The sequence below is a fragment of the Salvelinus fontinalis genome, chromosome 39, assembly GCF_029448725.1.
Source record: "Salvelinus fontinalis isolate EN_2023a chromosome 39, ASM2944872v1, whole genome shotgun sequence".
Lineage (NCBI taxonomy): Eukaryota > Metazoa > Chordata > Actinopteri > Salmoniformes > Salmonidae > Salvelinus > Salvelinus fontinalis.
In genome coordinates, this window is record NC_074703.1 from 19,091,715 (window position 1) to 19,107,319 (window position 15,605).

The 15,605-nt window shown below is 44.5% G+C and overlaps 1 protein-coding gene and 1 long non-coding RNA gene across 2 annotated transcripts in view; one reads left to right on the top strand and one right to left on the bottom strand.

Moving 5' to 3' along the window:
* Window positions 1-516: 516 nt before the first annotated feature.
* Window positions 517-15,605, top strand: part of LOC129838298 (putative helicase mov-10-B.1) — a 31,101-nt gene continuing 16,012 nt past the window's right edge. Inside the window, exons 1-11 of the mRNA XM_055905189.1 lie at window positions 517-774; window positions 4,536-4,635; window positions 5,033-5,280; window positions 5,576-5,672; window positions 6,332-6,476; window positions 8,338-8,590; window positions 9,808-9,936; window positions 10,049-10,211; window positions 10,379-10,533; window positions 11,183-11,356; window positions 11,511-11,623. Of these exons, the coding sequence (XP_055761164.1) occupies window positions 650-774; window positions 4,536-4,635; window positions 5,033-5,280; window positions 5,576-5,672; window positions 6,332-6,476; window positions 8,338-8,590; window positions 9,808-9,936; window positions 10,049-10,211; window positions 10,379-10,533; window positions 11,183-11,356; window positions 11,511-11,623 (1,702 nt within the window). The 5' untranslated portion in view covers window positions 517-649. The remainder of the gene's footprint in view (window positions 775-4,535; window positions 4,636-5,032; window positions 5,281-5,575; window positions 5,673-6,331; window positions 6,477-8,337; window positions 8,591-9,807; window positions 9,937-10,048; window positions 10,212-10,378; window positions 10,534-11,182; window positions 11,357-11,510; window positions 11,624-15,605) is intronic.
* LOC129838299 (uncharacterized) lies at window positions 1,855-3,580 on the bottom strand. Its single transcript, XR_008756844.1, has 2 exons — window positions 3,051-3,580; window positions 1,855-2,535 (listed from the first exon to the last, which is right to left on the bottom strand). It is a non-coding gene; the product is annotated as an uncharacterized LOC129838299 (long non-coding RNA).

Sequence of the window (15,605 nt, forward strand, 5' to 3'; positions counted from 1 at the left end):
AATGTGGAGCCCATCGATGTTCCATTCGTTTGGAGGTAGTATTCATCATCAAACCTGAAATAGTTATACTCAAAACATATTCAACCAGCTCTAGAATAAAGTTTGTTGGTGGATATTCGTAAGTATCTCTGTCTCCCAAATAGTGAGTTAGGGCTGCCAGCCCCCCCCCCCACACATGGGGAATGCTGGTATAGACTCTTGACATCTAATATGACCAAAATACAGTCTTCTGTTAAACCCGTTATTGGTTAGATCTTGTTTATGAAGTCTATAGTCTTTTACATACGATGGCAATGCTTGCACACGAGTCTCCTCTATTGATTAAAATGCAATATCTTTTGAATGAGTTATCCACATTGAAAATTGTTTAAATGCGGGATTTTATTTTGAAGGTTTCATCTTTACCATACGATCATTATCAACACCAGCATAGACGTTAACCTTATAATGTTATAAATATCTTTGATAGGATACCCCCCCCCCCGCGAGTAGTGATGTGTCCGGTTTCGTTTCTTCAGTATGACAGGATTTCCGCAGATCCTCCTCAGTAGCTCCATGATCACTTATGTGTTCTACACAATGAAACTCAAATAGCTATATTGTTCTCAACGTAGCCTATTTCACCAGCTGCTCCCAATCGCATATCACCATGAATTTAAGAACGCGTTGCCAAGTTGGACTGGATTTTTATGAATTCTTGAATGAAACAAATCGAAAATCAACCAAAGACAAAAGTGAACTCCGAGACATCTACAACTCAGAGTTTCGAAACAGGTAAACTTATCTTCATCGATGATTTGTTCAAACTTGGAGAGACTTGTTGACAACTCCCTTCGTGCACCTTCTGTGACTTCTAGTAAGATTTTAACCCTCAACATCTCGAAATGTTCACCATCATTGTAAAGCCCTCGTTTGGCTATTGTTTCAAGAATACAGTACCTTTTTTGGAACGTAAACCATAAACGAATTTAGAACGCGCGGCCCCACTACATCCTGCTAGCAGCCCCCTATAACTCAACATGTCAAGTGCATGTTACAGGAAGAAAAGTAAACAAAGACGGAAAAACAGCGTTACATGTAGCCTATAGTCAGTGTATAACGAAGTCAGAGGCGGAACTAGCAGACCAGATACTTCAGAGGACGTGGCTACTTAGACTGGATAGTGGCGAGAAGCAACGGGCCTTGTGCATCTGACACTAGCCTCATTGTATGACGGCGGGACAACTTTCTTCACGTTGGTGTTGGGGGGGGGAGAAACACTTAAGCCACATTAATTTCCGAAATGTAATAGGCTATTTAAATCAACTTGTCTAGTCAGATAAACTGTAGGCCTAGCCTACGCCTCTCTTCTGTCAACTTGCACTAGAAGACAAATAATGACAATGCATATATCGGTACTCTCAAGAATAAATGTCTTAAATTATAGAAATAATTAAATTAGCTAGCTGACACCTGTAAATCTTTCTCTTTCATAGTTGATCCTCTCGTCCGCACCGGGGAGAACGCAATAGCGCTTAACAGTGTAGCCTAAATATTCTTCCCTTGCAAACATGTTGAGATTAAAAGCAGTGAAAAAAAAAAATCATGTTTCTGATGAGAATGAACTTCCTCGTTGATGCATATTCTACGTGGTTAAAATAGTGAGCTGTTATGTAAATGTTCGACCACTGTATAACACACCCATATTTGCATTTGTTTGAGGTACTGAAAGAAATTAACTTACTGTATTGCTCCACTCTTTTTCCCCAGACAAAATAAATAACATTTGGTGCATCATTGTACTGCAAGAAATACTAAATTCTGCAGGAGTTAATTTCATATTAGGCTACAAGTGAGATGGTATAGGCCTGTCAGTTTCCAGATTTCAGTTAGTATTTCATTTAACCCATCAAGTTCTAAGTGATAATTTTAGTTCTCTCTTTTCCGCTCTTTCATTGGTTGGCAAAGTAAACATATGTGAATTCTTCATCTTTCACAATAAACAAGTCATTCACAATAATCAAAGTAGGCATTGTAATAACGACATTAGTCTTTGTCATATTTAAGTAGGCATAGTAAAACCTAACGTTTGTTCTGAACATACAGGATACTTTAGCACAATTAGTAGCCATACATTCAGTAATGGCAGTGTAGTACAATACAAGGAATACTTGTACAGTGGGGCAATAGAAACAGTGGTGTGGGTGAAGAGATGTGCAAAGAGACCTTTTGACAATGACATGGAGGGATCCGATACTTTATTGTACATTAGCACAGAAATGTGCCTCCTGCTTTTCCCAACACCCTGCAGTGCAGCACCCCTCCATCCTGGGGCTCTGCACTGCTGCTGTGTCAACTTGTGTGTATTTGTTTGTGTTGGGAAAGGGAGAAGACATTATCCATTCTCACCAATGGATTATAAAGTTGTATTACATTCTATGGAGTCATCCACGTCTTTATCCAGCATATTGTCCATCTAGAGAGGGATAGACAGGCCTGACAACACAAGCTGACTGTAATCCTCTAGGAAAAATGTCTGCCATCAAGCATCATTGTCTGGGGGGAAAAAGGACAACACGTTCAACTCCTCTTCAGTCATTGGTTTATCAGCACAATGTTGATGGGACACATTTCACTTTGATTATAACCCACAAACACCCAAGATGAATTGTTAGCCTAGGCAGCACCAAATAAATGATCTAAACCAAATCGTTCAAGTTACTCGTCCTCATCAATATAATACTAGACAGAGATGCATGCACTTTCATACATTAGGCTTATGATTATTGGTTGGCAATTCGGTAGGCTAGCTAGCTAGATACAGTATCTAACGTTAAGCCTTATATAAAATGTAGCTAGCTAGCCCTCTCCTTGGCTAGATAGTTACCGTTATATTACTGGCTAGCTAGAGATGTTAATGTAACGGATCACAATCAGATTTTTTTCCCTGTTGCACAAAGTTAGCTTTTGGGCATAGACAGCCATTGCTAGGCCTCCAGACACTTAGTGGAACACATATATAACGTTAGCTAGCTAGCAGATTAGCTAGACAAATAACACAATCATGTTACCTGAAGTAAAATGCAGCTGATCCAAGCATGACGTCGTTCTATTTCGACAGACCCCAACAACATACTATGGAACGCCGTTTGGGTCTTTGCTCGTCAAAAAGATACAATATTCGACACGTCAAATAACACAATTGTATTATAGATTGTTGTGTGTGTGCTGCATTTGCACGTGCAAGCCAACCGCCACCAAACAAGCCGGATTTTAAAAATGGCAAATATCTTTGATGCAGATGTTATTAGCAACTTCTGGGATTGTTAGCACCAATGTGCAACCAGCCTGAAAACAATTACCAGTAGAAACTGCAGTCATTTTCAATATTCTTAGCAATGATTTGGGAATCCTTGTGAGTAAGTATTCACTAGGTAGCCACTTGTTGTTCGCCTATTGAAATTGAACTTCAGTTCACGAAGAAAAAAACGAGCTACCCTGTTTCCCAAAGCTAACGTTAAAGCAGCCACCTAGCTTCGTCTGGCTAGTGGGGCCTGATCTGATATGGTTATGTATTGTGAAGTTAGCCACAAAAGTAGAATTTGCGATTCGCCTTTAAATTAAAAGTCCCTCGTTGAGACGCAGAAGGTTACAATTGGTGGAATCATGCCATATTTAGAGTAGTTAATGTTAAACAGGGTTGTATTTGGGATCACTGAAATGGTGTATCAGTCTACTCAATACCCAAGTACTTTTTTCCCAAAGTTCTCAGACTCCCAAACATCCACGTTGCATTGTTTTTCCCTCTGGAGTAGTGTTCAATACACATAGTTGGTTGACTGGTACAATACATGTTGCTCAATTCACAGTGGTTTCAGAATCCCGCAGAGCTACGATGCTAAGGTTCTCTGGGTATCACTGAGTAGACTGATACCCCATGTCATTGATCCACAATTCATAGGTAAGGCTGTACAATGAAATAAATTTGACCCCGATGCAATTCTAAAGTCTAATACATTGAGTGTGGTTTCAACAGATCTTTGTCAAAATAACATAGACGTTTGTTGATTTTATATAACATGCTAACCTCGTTTTAGCATGATCTATTCAAGTATGGCATAATTCCACTATTTGTATTCATTTGCATCACTGTCAATAACATACTTTTATTCTGAAGCCTAACCGCAAATTCCACCAGTGCGGCTAATCCTTATTGTCGCTAGCTTCACATTGATGGGTCCAACCACCGTTAATCAAATAAGAACTGTCTTATAAATTAGTGGTATTTTAGATGATGAGGTCATAATTGAGCTTTTCAAGAGGAAGAAAGTAAACAATCTGGTCAATACACATTTTAAACGTAGGAGAGGAATCAGAAGCCCACATTAGGAGAATACATTTGAAAACACATTTATGAAGTTGAATGTGCTCTTTATGAAAGAATGTTAATATTAGTTGAAATCAACACTTCTCAAAAGGCACATAATTGGTGACTTGTCTGAATGGATGGGAGGTGTTGATAAAGACTTCTGCATTTGAACCTGTCTCTCTTTTAGGGATGGAGTGAGAGACCCTAACTTCAGTTCGATGCTGTATGCTCTCAAGCTGTCCAATAATGCCAAAATCTACTCAGGAGTGGTGCACTTCAAACCAAAGGTAGGCCTACAACACTAGCCTGGTACAGACTTATATTGACATATGGCCCTAGCCTGGTAGCTTTGGGCAGAGTGTAGGTAGTGGGTTATTGTTGTGTTCCTCAAACAGCTCACCAGTTGTGCGTGCATGTGTACAAAGTCCTGGTCCATGATCGGCCCACACCCTCTCCAGCTCAGCTTTTACAATCAGTTGCAACCTAGCAATCGATACCAACCGCCTTCTGACGCGTGTTTCCGTATGTTACAAAGTCAACATGGTCAAAGCCAAACCAAAAGGGGAAAAAGAAGACCGAAATTTGTTTTCCAAATGACTCTGTTCTGATAGCAGATATAGACATGGCACTAGACTAAAGAGACGGAGGGTTGAATTTGACCCGTGTGTGTGTGTTGGTCTGCAGGTGAGGGATTTCTATCAGGACCAGTGGCAAGGAACCCGGGGTAAGGGGCGTGGCCAGAAGCAGCAGGGGGCATCTAGCTCTTTTCCTGTTCAGAATGGAGGCAAGGTGAACGGGGTGGGGCAGAAGAATGGGGCATGTGTGAGCGGAGTGTGTGTGGCGCCCTCATCTGACCCAGCCCAGACATCACACACCCCCAGGAGAGACTGGAGACTGGCCAATTACATCCTCAGGAAGTTCAAGTCTGACAGGTGAGTGATCCAGACATGGAGCTGTTTGTCTTTACCTTTATTCTTCATTCATCAGGTCCTTATCGATCCTTGGTGGCCCAATCACAAATGGCCTATGGACTGACAGGATGTGATGGGTATATGCAATATGGTTAAACATCCACCTATCCTTTCAGTGAGCAAGTGAAGCTATTATCATATTGCTCACACTTTTCAAATCCTCTCTGATCTCGGCATGTGCATAGGGTCTAGGGGTCCATTTGGGATCGGGCCTCTGTAATTTGACTAACCTAACTCCTGACCCCTACCCCCTCAGAGCGGAGTTGATCTCTGATCGTGGCGGTGTACACATCACTTCCGACCACCCTGTTGTAGACGGCCTGATCAAGTTCAGTCTGGAGAGTGAGACAGAGGTAAGACCAGACCTTGACCTTTAACCCGGACTCTAACTCTGACCCTAATACCCTGACTACACTGCTTGCGTCGCGTGTGCGAGCGTTGCAAAATAAATTTAGGAATCTGTTATTCAATTATTGCACCCACACTGCTCGCGCGCGTCAACGAGCGTTTGCGTTGCCAAGGGCTTAAATAGAAGTCATTCCTATTTCTGACGCAGATCGCGCTGCAAGTCCTGCCTCTCCCATCTCCTCATCTCGACGAGTTCAAAGCACGTGAACGCACAGAACTCGTAGTATTTTACGAGTTTCCCACTTGTAATGACAACAGCATTTCCCTAGCATCATTTAAATTGGGGACACGGCACCCAACACCAGAGTCTTTCCCCACAAAGCCGACATGCAGTTTATACAGGTGCGATTAATGGTCAGACACGGCGCATGCAAATCTAAAGTTTGAAGGTTGGGCAACAAGATCTGGAAGAATGGGTACAAAAGGCTTCCGACACGAGGTCAGACTGCTCTGAACTCTAATTCACAAATAAGAGACGGTAGTTAGTCGTCCCATATCTGTAAATCTATTTTTACTCTAAGACCAGTCCTGTGACAAAATAGTAGCTGTTTTCTTTCAATGGCTTTACAGGAGAAACTAACAAACTCTCCTTCTCTCCCCCCAGGTGTACGCAGTTCGTCTGTTCCTGAAGAACTCCTCCTCCAGCCCTCTCTTCTTCACCTACTACTCTGCTCTGCACCGGATGACCTGCTTCAACCTACAGGACAAGCATAAAGTCACCCGAAACAACCCTCTACAGCTGGAACCAGGCAAGACACGCACGCACGCGCGCGCACGCACGCACGCACGCAGGCAGGCAGGGCCAGATTAAGACATTTCAGTCTTGAATTCAAACAAACAATAGCCCAGGCCAATGAAGCGAAACATATATATATATATATATATATATATATATATATATATATATATATATATATATATATATATATATATATATATATATATATATATATATACACAGTGTCTAAATCATAAGCTACAGTAGGCTAGCAAATACAATTTGGTCATGGCCGACGTGTTTGTCTCGGCAATAGCCTAGCTCAAGATGAGCTACTTTGAAACGAGTGCTGCTGTTTGATACAAACTGGTTCTATTGGTTCTACAGACAGATTAGTCTTCTCTTTTCAGCAGTAACCATTTGCTTTCGAAACTGTTTTTCCCACAATTGTACTTTGGAATCTGCAAAAGGCAAACCGACAGCTGCAACCAACCATAGAAATATAATCCATAGATGGAGGTTCAGATTAAAGTCAGGACTGGCATCCATTGCTAATGCACCCATGAGTTTAACAGTTAAATTGCCAGGGTACAAAACCCTTCTATGGATTATATATCTATGGCCACAACGCAACAAGTTGTAGCCTATATTTGGTCAGCATTCACAAGGCCACAGGGCCAGACGGATTACCAGGACATGTACTGCGAGCATGCGTGGACCAACTAGCAAGTGTCTTCACTGACATTTTCAACCTCTCCCTGTCTGTAATACCTGCATGTTTCAAGCATACCACCATAGTTCCTGTGCCCAAGAACGCAAAGGTAACCTGCCTAAATGAATACCGACATGTAGCACTCATGTCTGTAGCCATGAAGTGCTTTGAAAGGCTGGCTCACATCAACACCATCATCCCAGAAACCCTAGACCCATTCCAATTTGCGTACCGCCCCAACAGATCCACAGATGATGCGGTCTCTAGTGCACTCCACACTGCCCTTTCCCAACTGGACAAAAGGAACACCTATGTGAGAATGCTATTCATTGACTACAGCTCAGCGTTCAACACCATAGTGCCCTCAAAGCTCATCAATAAGCTAAGGACCCTGGGACTCAACACCTCCCTCTGCAACTGGATCCTAGACTTCTTGATGGGCCGCCCCAGGTGGTAAGGGTAGGTAACAGCACATCCACCACGTGCTCAGCCCCCTCCTGTACTCCCTGTTCACTCATGACTGCACGACTCCAACATCATCATTAAATTTGCAGATGATCACCGACAACAACGAGACAGCCAATAGGGAGGAGGCCAGGACAACAACCTCTCCCTCAACGTGATCAAGACAAAGGAGATGATTGTGGACTACAGGAAAAAGAGGACCGAGCACGCCCCCATTCTCATCGACGGGGGCTGCGGTGGAGCAGGTTGAGAGCTTCAAGTCCCTTGGCGTCCACATCACCTACAAACTAACATGGTCTAAGCACACCAAGACAGTCGTGAAGCGGGCACGACAAAACCTATTCCCCCTCAGGAGACTGAAAAGATTTGGCATGGGTCCTCAGATCCTCAGAAGGTTCTACAGCTGCACCATCGAGAGCATCCTGACTGGTTGCATCACTGCCTGGTATGGCAACTGCTCGGCCCAAATCACTCCCTCAGCCTTCATTTTGGCCCCAACCCTTCAATGTTTACAGTTCTGTAGGGTCTGGACAGGTATAAGTGGTGGAGCTTCCACCATATTGCTAACACTGTACCGATCTACAAATATTAAAAGGTTTGGGCCAAAAGAAGGCTCAGAGAACCTGACGCATGCTGGTGCACACACACTCTCTTTCTATAATATGTGACTAACCCCCTCCCTCTCTTCTCCCCCCTCCCTCTCTCTCCTCCCCAGGTGACCAGTATGAGGTGCAGCTCCAGTTCAAGTCCAGCCTCCTGGGTTTCTATCCAGCCACTCTGGTCTTTGAGTTTAAACCCTCCCTCTCCTCCTCCTCTCCTGCCTTCCACCTGCTGCGGTTCATCGAGGCCCAGTATGTGACAGGGTTGGCCAGGGAGCTGGCCCCAACTGCGCCCTACACACCTAGAGCTATTATCAGCGCTACGGATTATCTGCCTTACACTGTAGAGGATGGGGAACCACCTGAGAGGTAGGTAACACACACACACACACACACACCTGGTAACACACACAATAAACAGTTCAACATTTACGAGGCCACAGGGCCAGACGAATTACCAGGACGTGTACTCAGAGCATGCGTGGACCAACTGGCAAGTGTCTTCACTGACATTTTCAACCTCTCCCTGATCAAGTCTGTAATACCTGCATGTTTCAAGCACACCACCGTAGTTCCTGTGCCCAAGAACGCAAAGGTAACCTGCCTAAATGACTACCGCCCCGTAGCACTCAAGTTGGTAGCCATGAAATGCTTTGAAAGGCTGGTCACGGCTCACATCAACACCATCATCCCAGATAGCCTAGACCCACTCAAATTCGCATACCGCCCCAACAGATCCACAGATGACGCAATCTCAATTGCAATCCACGCTGCCCTTTCCCACCTGGACAATAGGAATACCTATGAGAATGCTGTTCATTGACTACAGCTCAGCGATCAACACCAGTCATAAGTAATAGACTGTTCGCTCTGCTACTGCGTGGCAGGCAGTACCGGAGCACTAAGTCTAGGTCCAAAAGGCTCCTTAACAGCTTCTACCCCAATGCCATAAGACTGCTGAACAATTAATCAAATGTTTTTACGTTGCTACTACTTGCTGTTTATTATCTATGCATAGTCACTTTACCCCTACTTACATGTACAAATGACCTCGATTACCTCGAATAACCTGTACCCTCGCACATTGACTTGGTACTGGTACCCCCCTGTTATTGTTATTTTGTTACTTTTTTAACTTTAGTTTATTTAGTAAATCTTTTCTTAACTCTATTTTCTTAAAATTGCATTGTTGGTTAAGGGCTTGTAAGTAAGCATTTCACTAAGTTCTACAGCTGTTGTATTCGGCGCATGTGACATACAATTTGATATGATTTGACCTGGCAGAACACACCTGCCACAGAAATCACACCTGATTTAAAAAATAAAAAATAAAAAAAAATAACTTATTCACCCTGAACCATTACCTTTACAGCCTCTATGCCTTACACTGTAGCGGAGGGAGAAGCACCTGAGCGGTAACACACACCTTGTAACACTCCTTGTAACACACCCGACAGCCATTAAACACACCTGAGCAAAGAGATACTTTTCAAAAATACTAACCCTGTCTGTCTCCCCATGGCTCACCCTGTTCTACCACTAACACTCTCCTCCTCTCCGCCCCTCCCTCTCTCTCTCCCCGTCAGTCTCTCAGCCAACAACCTGACAGCCGTGGTGCGTCTCCAGGACTACAAGGTTCCAGGATATATCCGAGATCTGATCCAGTTCCTCAAAGGACACTCCTCCTCCTCCTCTACTCTTTTACTGGATGCCCAGTGAGTGCCTACTCTCCCTCCTCAGTAATCCTAGACCACCCTGCCAGTGTACAATATGGGTGCTGTGAATGTCTCTTTCTTTCTCTCTCTCTCCCTCCCCCTCTTCCCCCAGGTCTATCCTAGGGTCAGGTCTGAGTAGAGAGAATTACTCTAAACGGTTCCAGCTGCTGCTGTATCTAGAGGAGCTTCAGATGGAGGTGGACATTAAGAACTACAACAAGCCCAATACTCCCATGGTCCGAGACAAGACCAACAAGAAACTACTGGTGCTACAGGTAGACACAAACACAGATGTACACACACACGGTCAGAGACAAGACCAACAAGACACTAACGGTGCTGCAGGCCCGGACACGCACACACACACACTAGGAACATAGCTCATCCTCTACTAGATGGTGCAGGGTTTATCTCCAGCCCAGTATGTTGTGTGCTCTTGCAGGTACCAGGTGTGTCCGAGAACCGTCCGTCTGTCCTGCGGGGCGACGCCATCCTGGTGACGAGGTCAGGTGACTCTAATAAGGGGGGCGTGGTCAAATACCGTGGTTACGTCCACCGTGTGGAGCTGGACTCCGTCAAACTGGGATTCAACAGCAGGTAAGGACATGATTGGAGGAGGCTGCTTCCTGAAGGGATCTTATAAGTCAATAGCTCGCTCTCTTTATGGTTACCATGGTTCTCTGGTTACATTCCGATTCTCTACTCTTTCTTCAAAAGTGTGCACTCGTACACTCCCCCTCAAGCATTGGATTAGTGAAAGCATGGCTGGAGGGAGTTTCCACCTTATTCCTTATACCAGTTAATTTCTTTTAAATCCATGAGGTGGAGTGTACAAGTGTACACTGCTACTCTGACCTCTCACACTAAAAGGAGTTGCTCTAACGTTTGTTACATAATTTAGTCTGAATCTGCCATCATTGGAAGTTGTTTTGTGACGTCAATTGTGGTGAAAACAAAGTCATCAGCGATTGGATCGTCTCTAACCAATCACAGTATCAAAGCCAATTACATACTATGAAAACGCAGCTTCACCCACATGTGTTCTGGCTCTGGCCCAACCCATCGGTTTCTAGAACCAATCAGATAGCCCAAATGTGTTTGCATTCAGGGAGGGGTCTAAAACAAACGTTCGTGGGTGTGGCACTGTGTTTGAACGGATTAAGGAGTCTGAATAGTACAAGTACACTTTGGGGGAGAAGGGTCGAGAATCGTAATGTAGCCTCTGTCTCTCTATCCCCCCCTTCAGGTTTCTGTCCTCCTTCGTGGATGGTCTGAAGTTTGATGTGGAGTTCACAGTGAACCGTCTGACCACTAGGCTTCAGCAGAGAGCAACAGAGCTGGCTGACACACACAACCTGGGGAACGTACTGTTCCCCTCTGGAGACCCAACTATCCAACCACCCAAAAGACAGCCTCTCTTGTGAGCTCACACCACCCATCTGCCTGACCAACACTTCCTTTTTGACCCTTGACCACTAAGCCTTACACACTAATAACCCTTATCCAAAATCCCCAATACATAACCCCTCCCACTCTCTCAATGTCCCTCTTTCTCTCTCCCCCCTTCCCCCTAGGTTGTATGACAGGGCTCTAGAGCAGAACCCAGAACAGTACACAGCAGTCCAGAACATCGTAGCTGGATCCTCCCGACCGGCTCCTTACCTGGTGTTTGGACCACCAGGGACAGGTAAAACACGTGTGTATGTGTGCTAAGTTAATAAACGGTGCCTTCGGAAAGTATTCAGACCCCTTGACTTTTTCTACATTTAGATGTTACAGCCTTATACTAAAATTGATTACATTTAAAAAAGAACATCCTCAGCAATCTACACACAATACCCCATAATGACAAAGAGAAAACAGATTTTTAGATTTATTTTATTGGTTTATAAAAAACAAAAATACCTTATTTACATGAGTATTCAGACCCTTTGCTATGATTTAGCTCAGGTGCATCCTGTTTCCATTGATCGTCCTTGATGTTTCTACAACTTGGTTGGAGTCCACCTGTGGTAAATTCAATTGATTGGACATGATTTGGAAAGGCACACACCTGTCTATATAAGGTCCCACAGTTGACAGTGCATGTCAGCAAAAACCAAGCCATGAGGTTAAAGGAATTGTCCGTAGTGCTCTGAGACAGGATTGTGTTGAGGCACAGATCTGGGGAAGGGTACCAAAAAAATTCTGCAGCATTGAAGGTCCCCAAGAACACAGTGGCCTCCATCATTCTTAAATGGAAGAAGTTTGGAACCACCAAGTCTTCTAGACCTGGCCCCCTGGACATACTGAGCATTCAGGGGAGAAGGGCTTTGGCCAGGGAGGTGATGCTAACAGAGCTCTAGAGTTCCTGTGTGCAGATGGGAGAACCTTACAGAAAGACAACCATCTCTGCAGCACTCCACCAAGGCCTTCATGGTAGAGTGACCAGATGGAAGCCACTCCTCAGTAAAAGGTACATGACAACCCACTTGGAGTTTGCCAAAAGGCACCTAAAGGACTCTCAGACCATGAGAAACAAGATTCTCTGGTCTGATGAAACCAAGATTGAACTCTTTGGCCTGAATGCCAAATGTCACATCTGGATGAAACCTGGCACCATCCCTACGGTGAAGCATGGTGGTGGCAGCATCATGCTGTGGGGATTTATTTCAGCGGCAGGGACTTAGAGACTAGTCAGGATCGAGGCAAAGTACAGAGAGATCCTTGATGAAAACCTGCTCCAGAGCGCTCAGGATATTAGACTGGGGTGAAGGTTCACCTTCCAAAAAGGACAACAACCCTAAGCACACAGCCAAGACAATGGATGAGTGGCTTCGGGACTAGTCTCTGAATATCCTTGAGTGGCTCGGCCAGAGCCCGGACTTGGACCCGATCAAACATCTCTGTAGAGACCTGACAATAGCTGTGCAGCAGTGCTCCCCATCCAACCTGACAGAGCTTGAGAGGATCTGCAGAGAAGAATGGGAGAAACTCCAACTTCAGGTGTGCCAAGCTTGTAGCGTCATACCCAAGAAGACTCAACGCTGTAATCACTACCAACGGTGCTTCAACAAAGTACTAAGTAAACAGTCTGAATACTTATGTAAATGTGATATTTCATTTTTTAATTTTTTTTAAATAAAATAGCAATTTAGAAAAAACAGTTTTTGCCTTGTCATTATGGGGTATTGTGTGTAGATTGATGAGGAAAAAAATATTTAATCAATTTTAGAATAAGGCTGTAACGTAAGAAAATGTTTAAGTCAGGGGGTCTGAATGCTTTCCGAAGGCACTGTATGTGTGTGTGACCCAAACAAACAAAGTGTGTGTTAAAATTGTGTTAACCTACTCAGTTAAAATTGAAGTTTTATTAGTCGTATGTTCAGAATACAAATGGTACTGTATATACATCATCCAACAAAATGCTTACTTGCAGGTTCCTTCTAGAAAATGCAAAAGAATAAGAAATAATAAAAGATAAGAATATGAACATAGTCTGTAGAATAGAATAATACATTTTAGCATAAGGAAAATACAGGAAGGCACAATTTATTGTCCAATATTTACATGTATATTGGGGAAGGGGAGGATGGGGGGGCAAATGTGTAAATAGAGCAGTATAATAAAAGTCTGGTTGTGGCGTGTGAGTAGAATGAATGTATATATGTGTGTGCATGTGTGCTAAGGTGTGGAGAATCCGAACAGGTGGTCAGTCCAGTTCAAGTGTCCAGCAGTCTGATGGCTGCTGACGGTAAGGAAGAGAACAGCTGGGGTGTGTGTGGGGTCGATGATGCTGCGTGCCTTCCTCAAGCACCGTGTTGAGTAGATGTCCTGGATGGGTGGGAGCACGGCCCCAGTGATGTACTGGGCCGTCTTCACCACCCGCTGGAGGGCCTTGTGGGTGGAGCAGTTCTTGTCCCAGGCCGTGATGCAACCGGTCTGCCTCCTTAGGAATTAGAGACACTGTTGCGCCCTCTTGACAAGAGTGGTGGTGTTGTCCATGACGAGACCTCTGTGAACTTAAAACATGTGACTCTCTCTATTGCAGTCCAATTGATGTGGATCGGGGAATGTTCCCTCTGCTTCCTGAAGTCAACAACCAATTCCTTTGTTTTGCTGACATAGAGGGAGAGGTTGTTGTCATGACATCACCATGGCAGTCCACTTACCTCCTCCTATAGGCTGACTCGTCGTTGTTTTTGGATATCAGGCCTACAACCGTGGTGTCGTCAGCAAACTTGATGATAGAGTTGGTGTTGTGCAAAGCCACGCAGTCGTGGGTGAACAGGGAGTACAGTAGAGGACTGAGGGCACACCCATGGGCAGGGCCCCTGGGTTCAGAGTCAGTGTGGAAGAGGTGTTGTTGCCAATCCTCACAGCCTGTAGTCTGTCCGTCAGGAAGTCCAGGATCCAGGTGCAGAGGGTTGTGTCCAGACCCAGGGCTGTGAGCTTGGTATCGAGCTTGGAGGGAACAATAGTGTTGAATGCTGAACTGTAGTCAATGAACAGCATTCTCACAAAGATGTTCCTCTGGTCCAGATAGATGTGTTACGGCCATGTGAATAGCGATAGAAATGGCATGTTCCGTGGACGCCCTCCAGCTGGTCAGCGCACACTCTTGGGGATACGACCAGAGATGCCATCTGGGCTGACAGCTTTGTGAGGATTCACTGTCTAATAGTTTTCCTCGCATCAGCCTCAGAGACAGAAAGCCCCTGGTCGTCCAGAGCAGCGAGAGTCTTCATGGATGGCTCAGTGTTGTCTGCCTCGAAGCGAGCATAGAATGTGTTAAGCTCGTGTGGGAGGGAGGCTTCGATGCATAACGCCTAGCTGGATTTTCCTTTGTAGTCTGTTGTCCTTGCCACATGCGACTCGAGTCTGCGTTGTCGGAAATCAATTCAAGTTTGAGTCTGTATTGTCTTTTTGCATCATCAATGGATTTGCAGAGCTCGTACCTGCTTGCCTTGTGCGCATCGCACGCCACCTCATCAGGGTTCATTCTACTGACATTCAATGCTGCAGTACAGGTATCGCCATTCATCCAGGCCTTTTGGTTGGGGTAAAGTAATAATTAACGCAAAAATAGCCATAAAAAAAGCAAAGTCGAGCAGGAACCTGCAAAACGTGCGCCCTCCTCAGCATCGCCATCTTTTATACTGAACAAAAATATAAACGTAACGCATAGTGTTTGTCCCATGTTTCATGAGCTGAAATAAAAGATCCAATTTTTTTTTCCATATGCACAAAAAGCGTATTCTCTCAAATTTTGTGCACAAATTTGTTTACATCCCTGTTAGTGAGCATTTCTCCTTTGCCAAGAAAGTCAATCCACCTGACAGGTGTAGCATATCAAGAAGCTGATTAAATAACATGGCCATTATACAGGTGCACCTTGTGCTGGGGACAATAAAAGGCCACTTTAAAATATGCAGTTTTGTCACACAGTACAAAGCCACAGACATCTCAAGTTTTGAGGGAGTATACAATTGGCATGCTGACTGCAGGAATGTACACCAGAGCTGTTGCTAGAGAATTGAATGTTAATTTCTTTACCATAAGCCACCTCCAAAGTTGTTTTAGAGAATTTGGCAGTACGTCCAACTGGTCTCACAACTGCAGATCACGTGTAACCACGCCAGCCCAGGGCCTCCACATCCAGCTTCTTCACCTGCAGGATCATCTGAGGA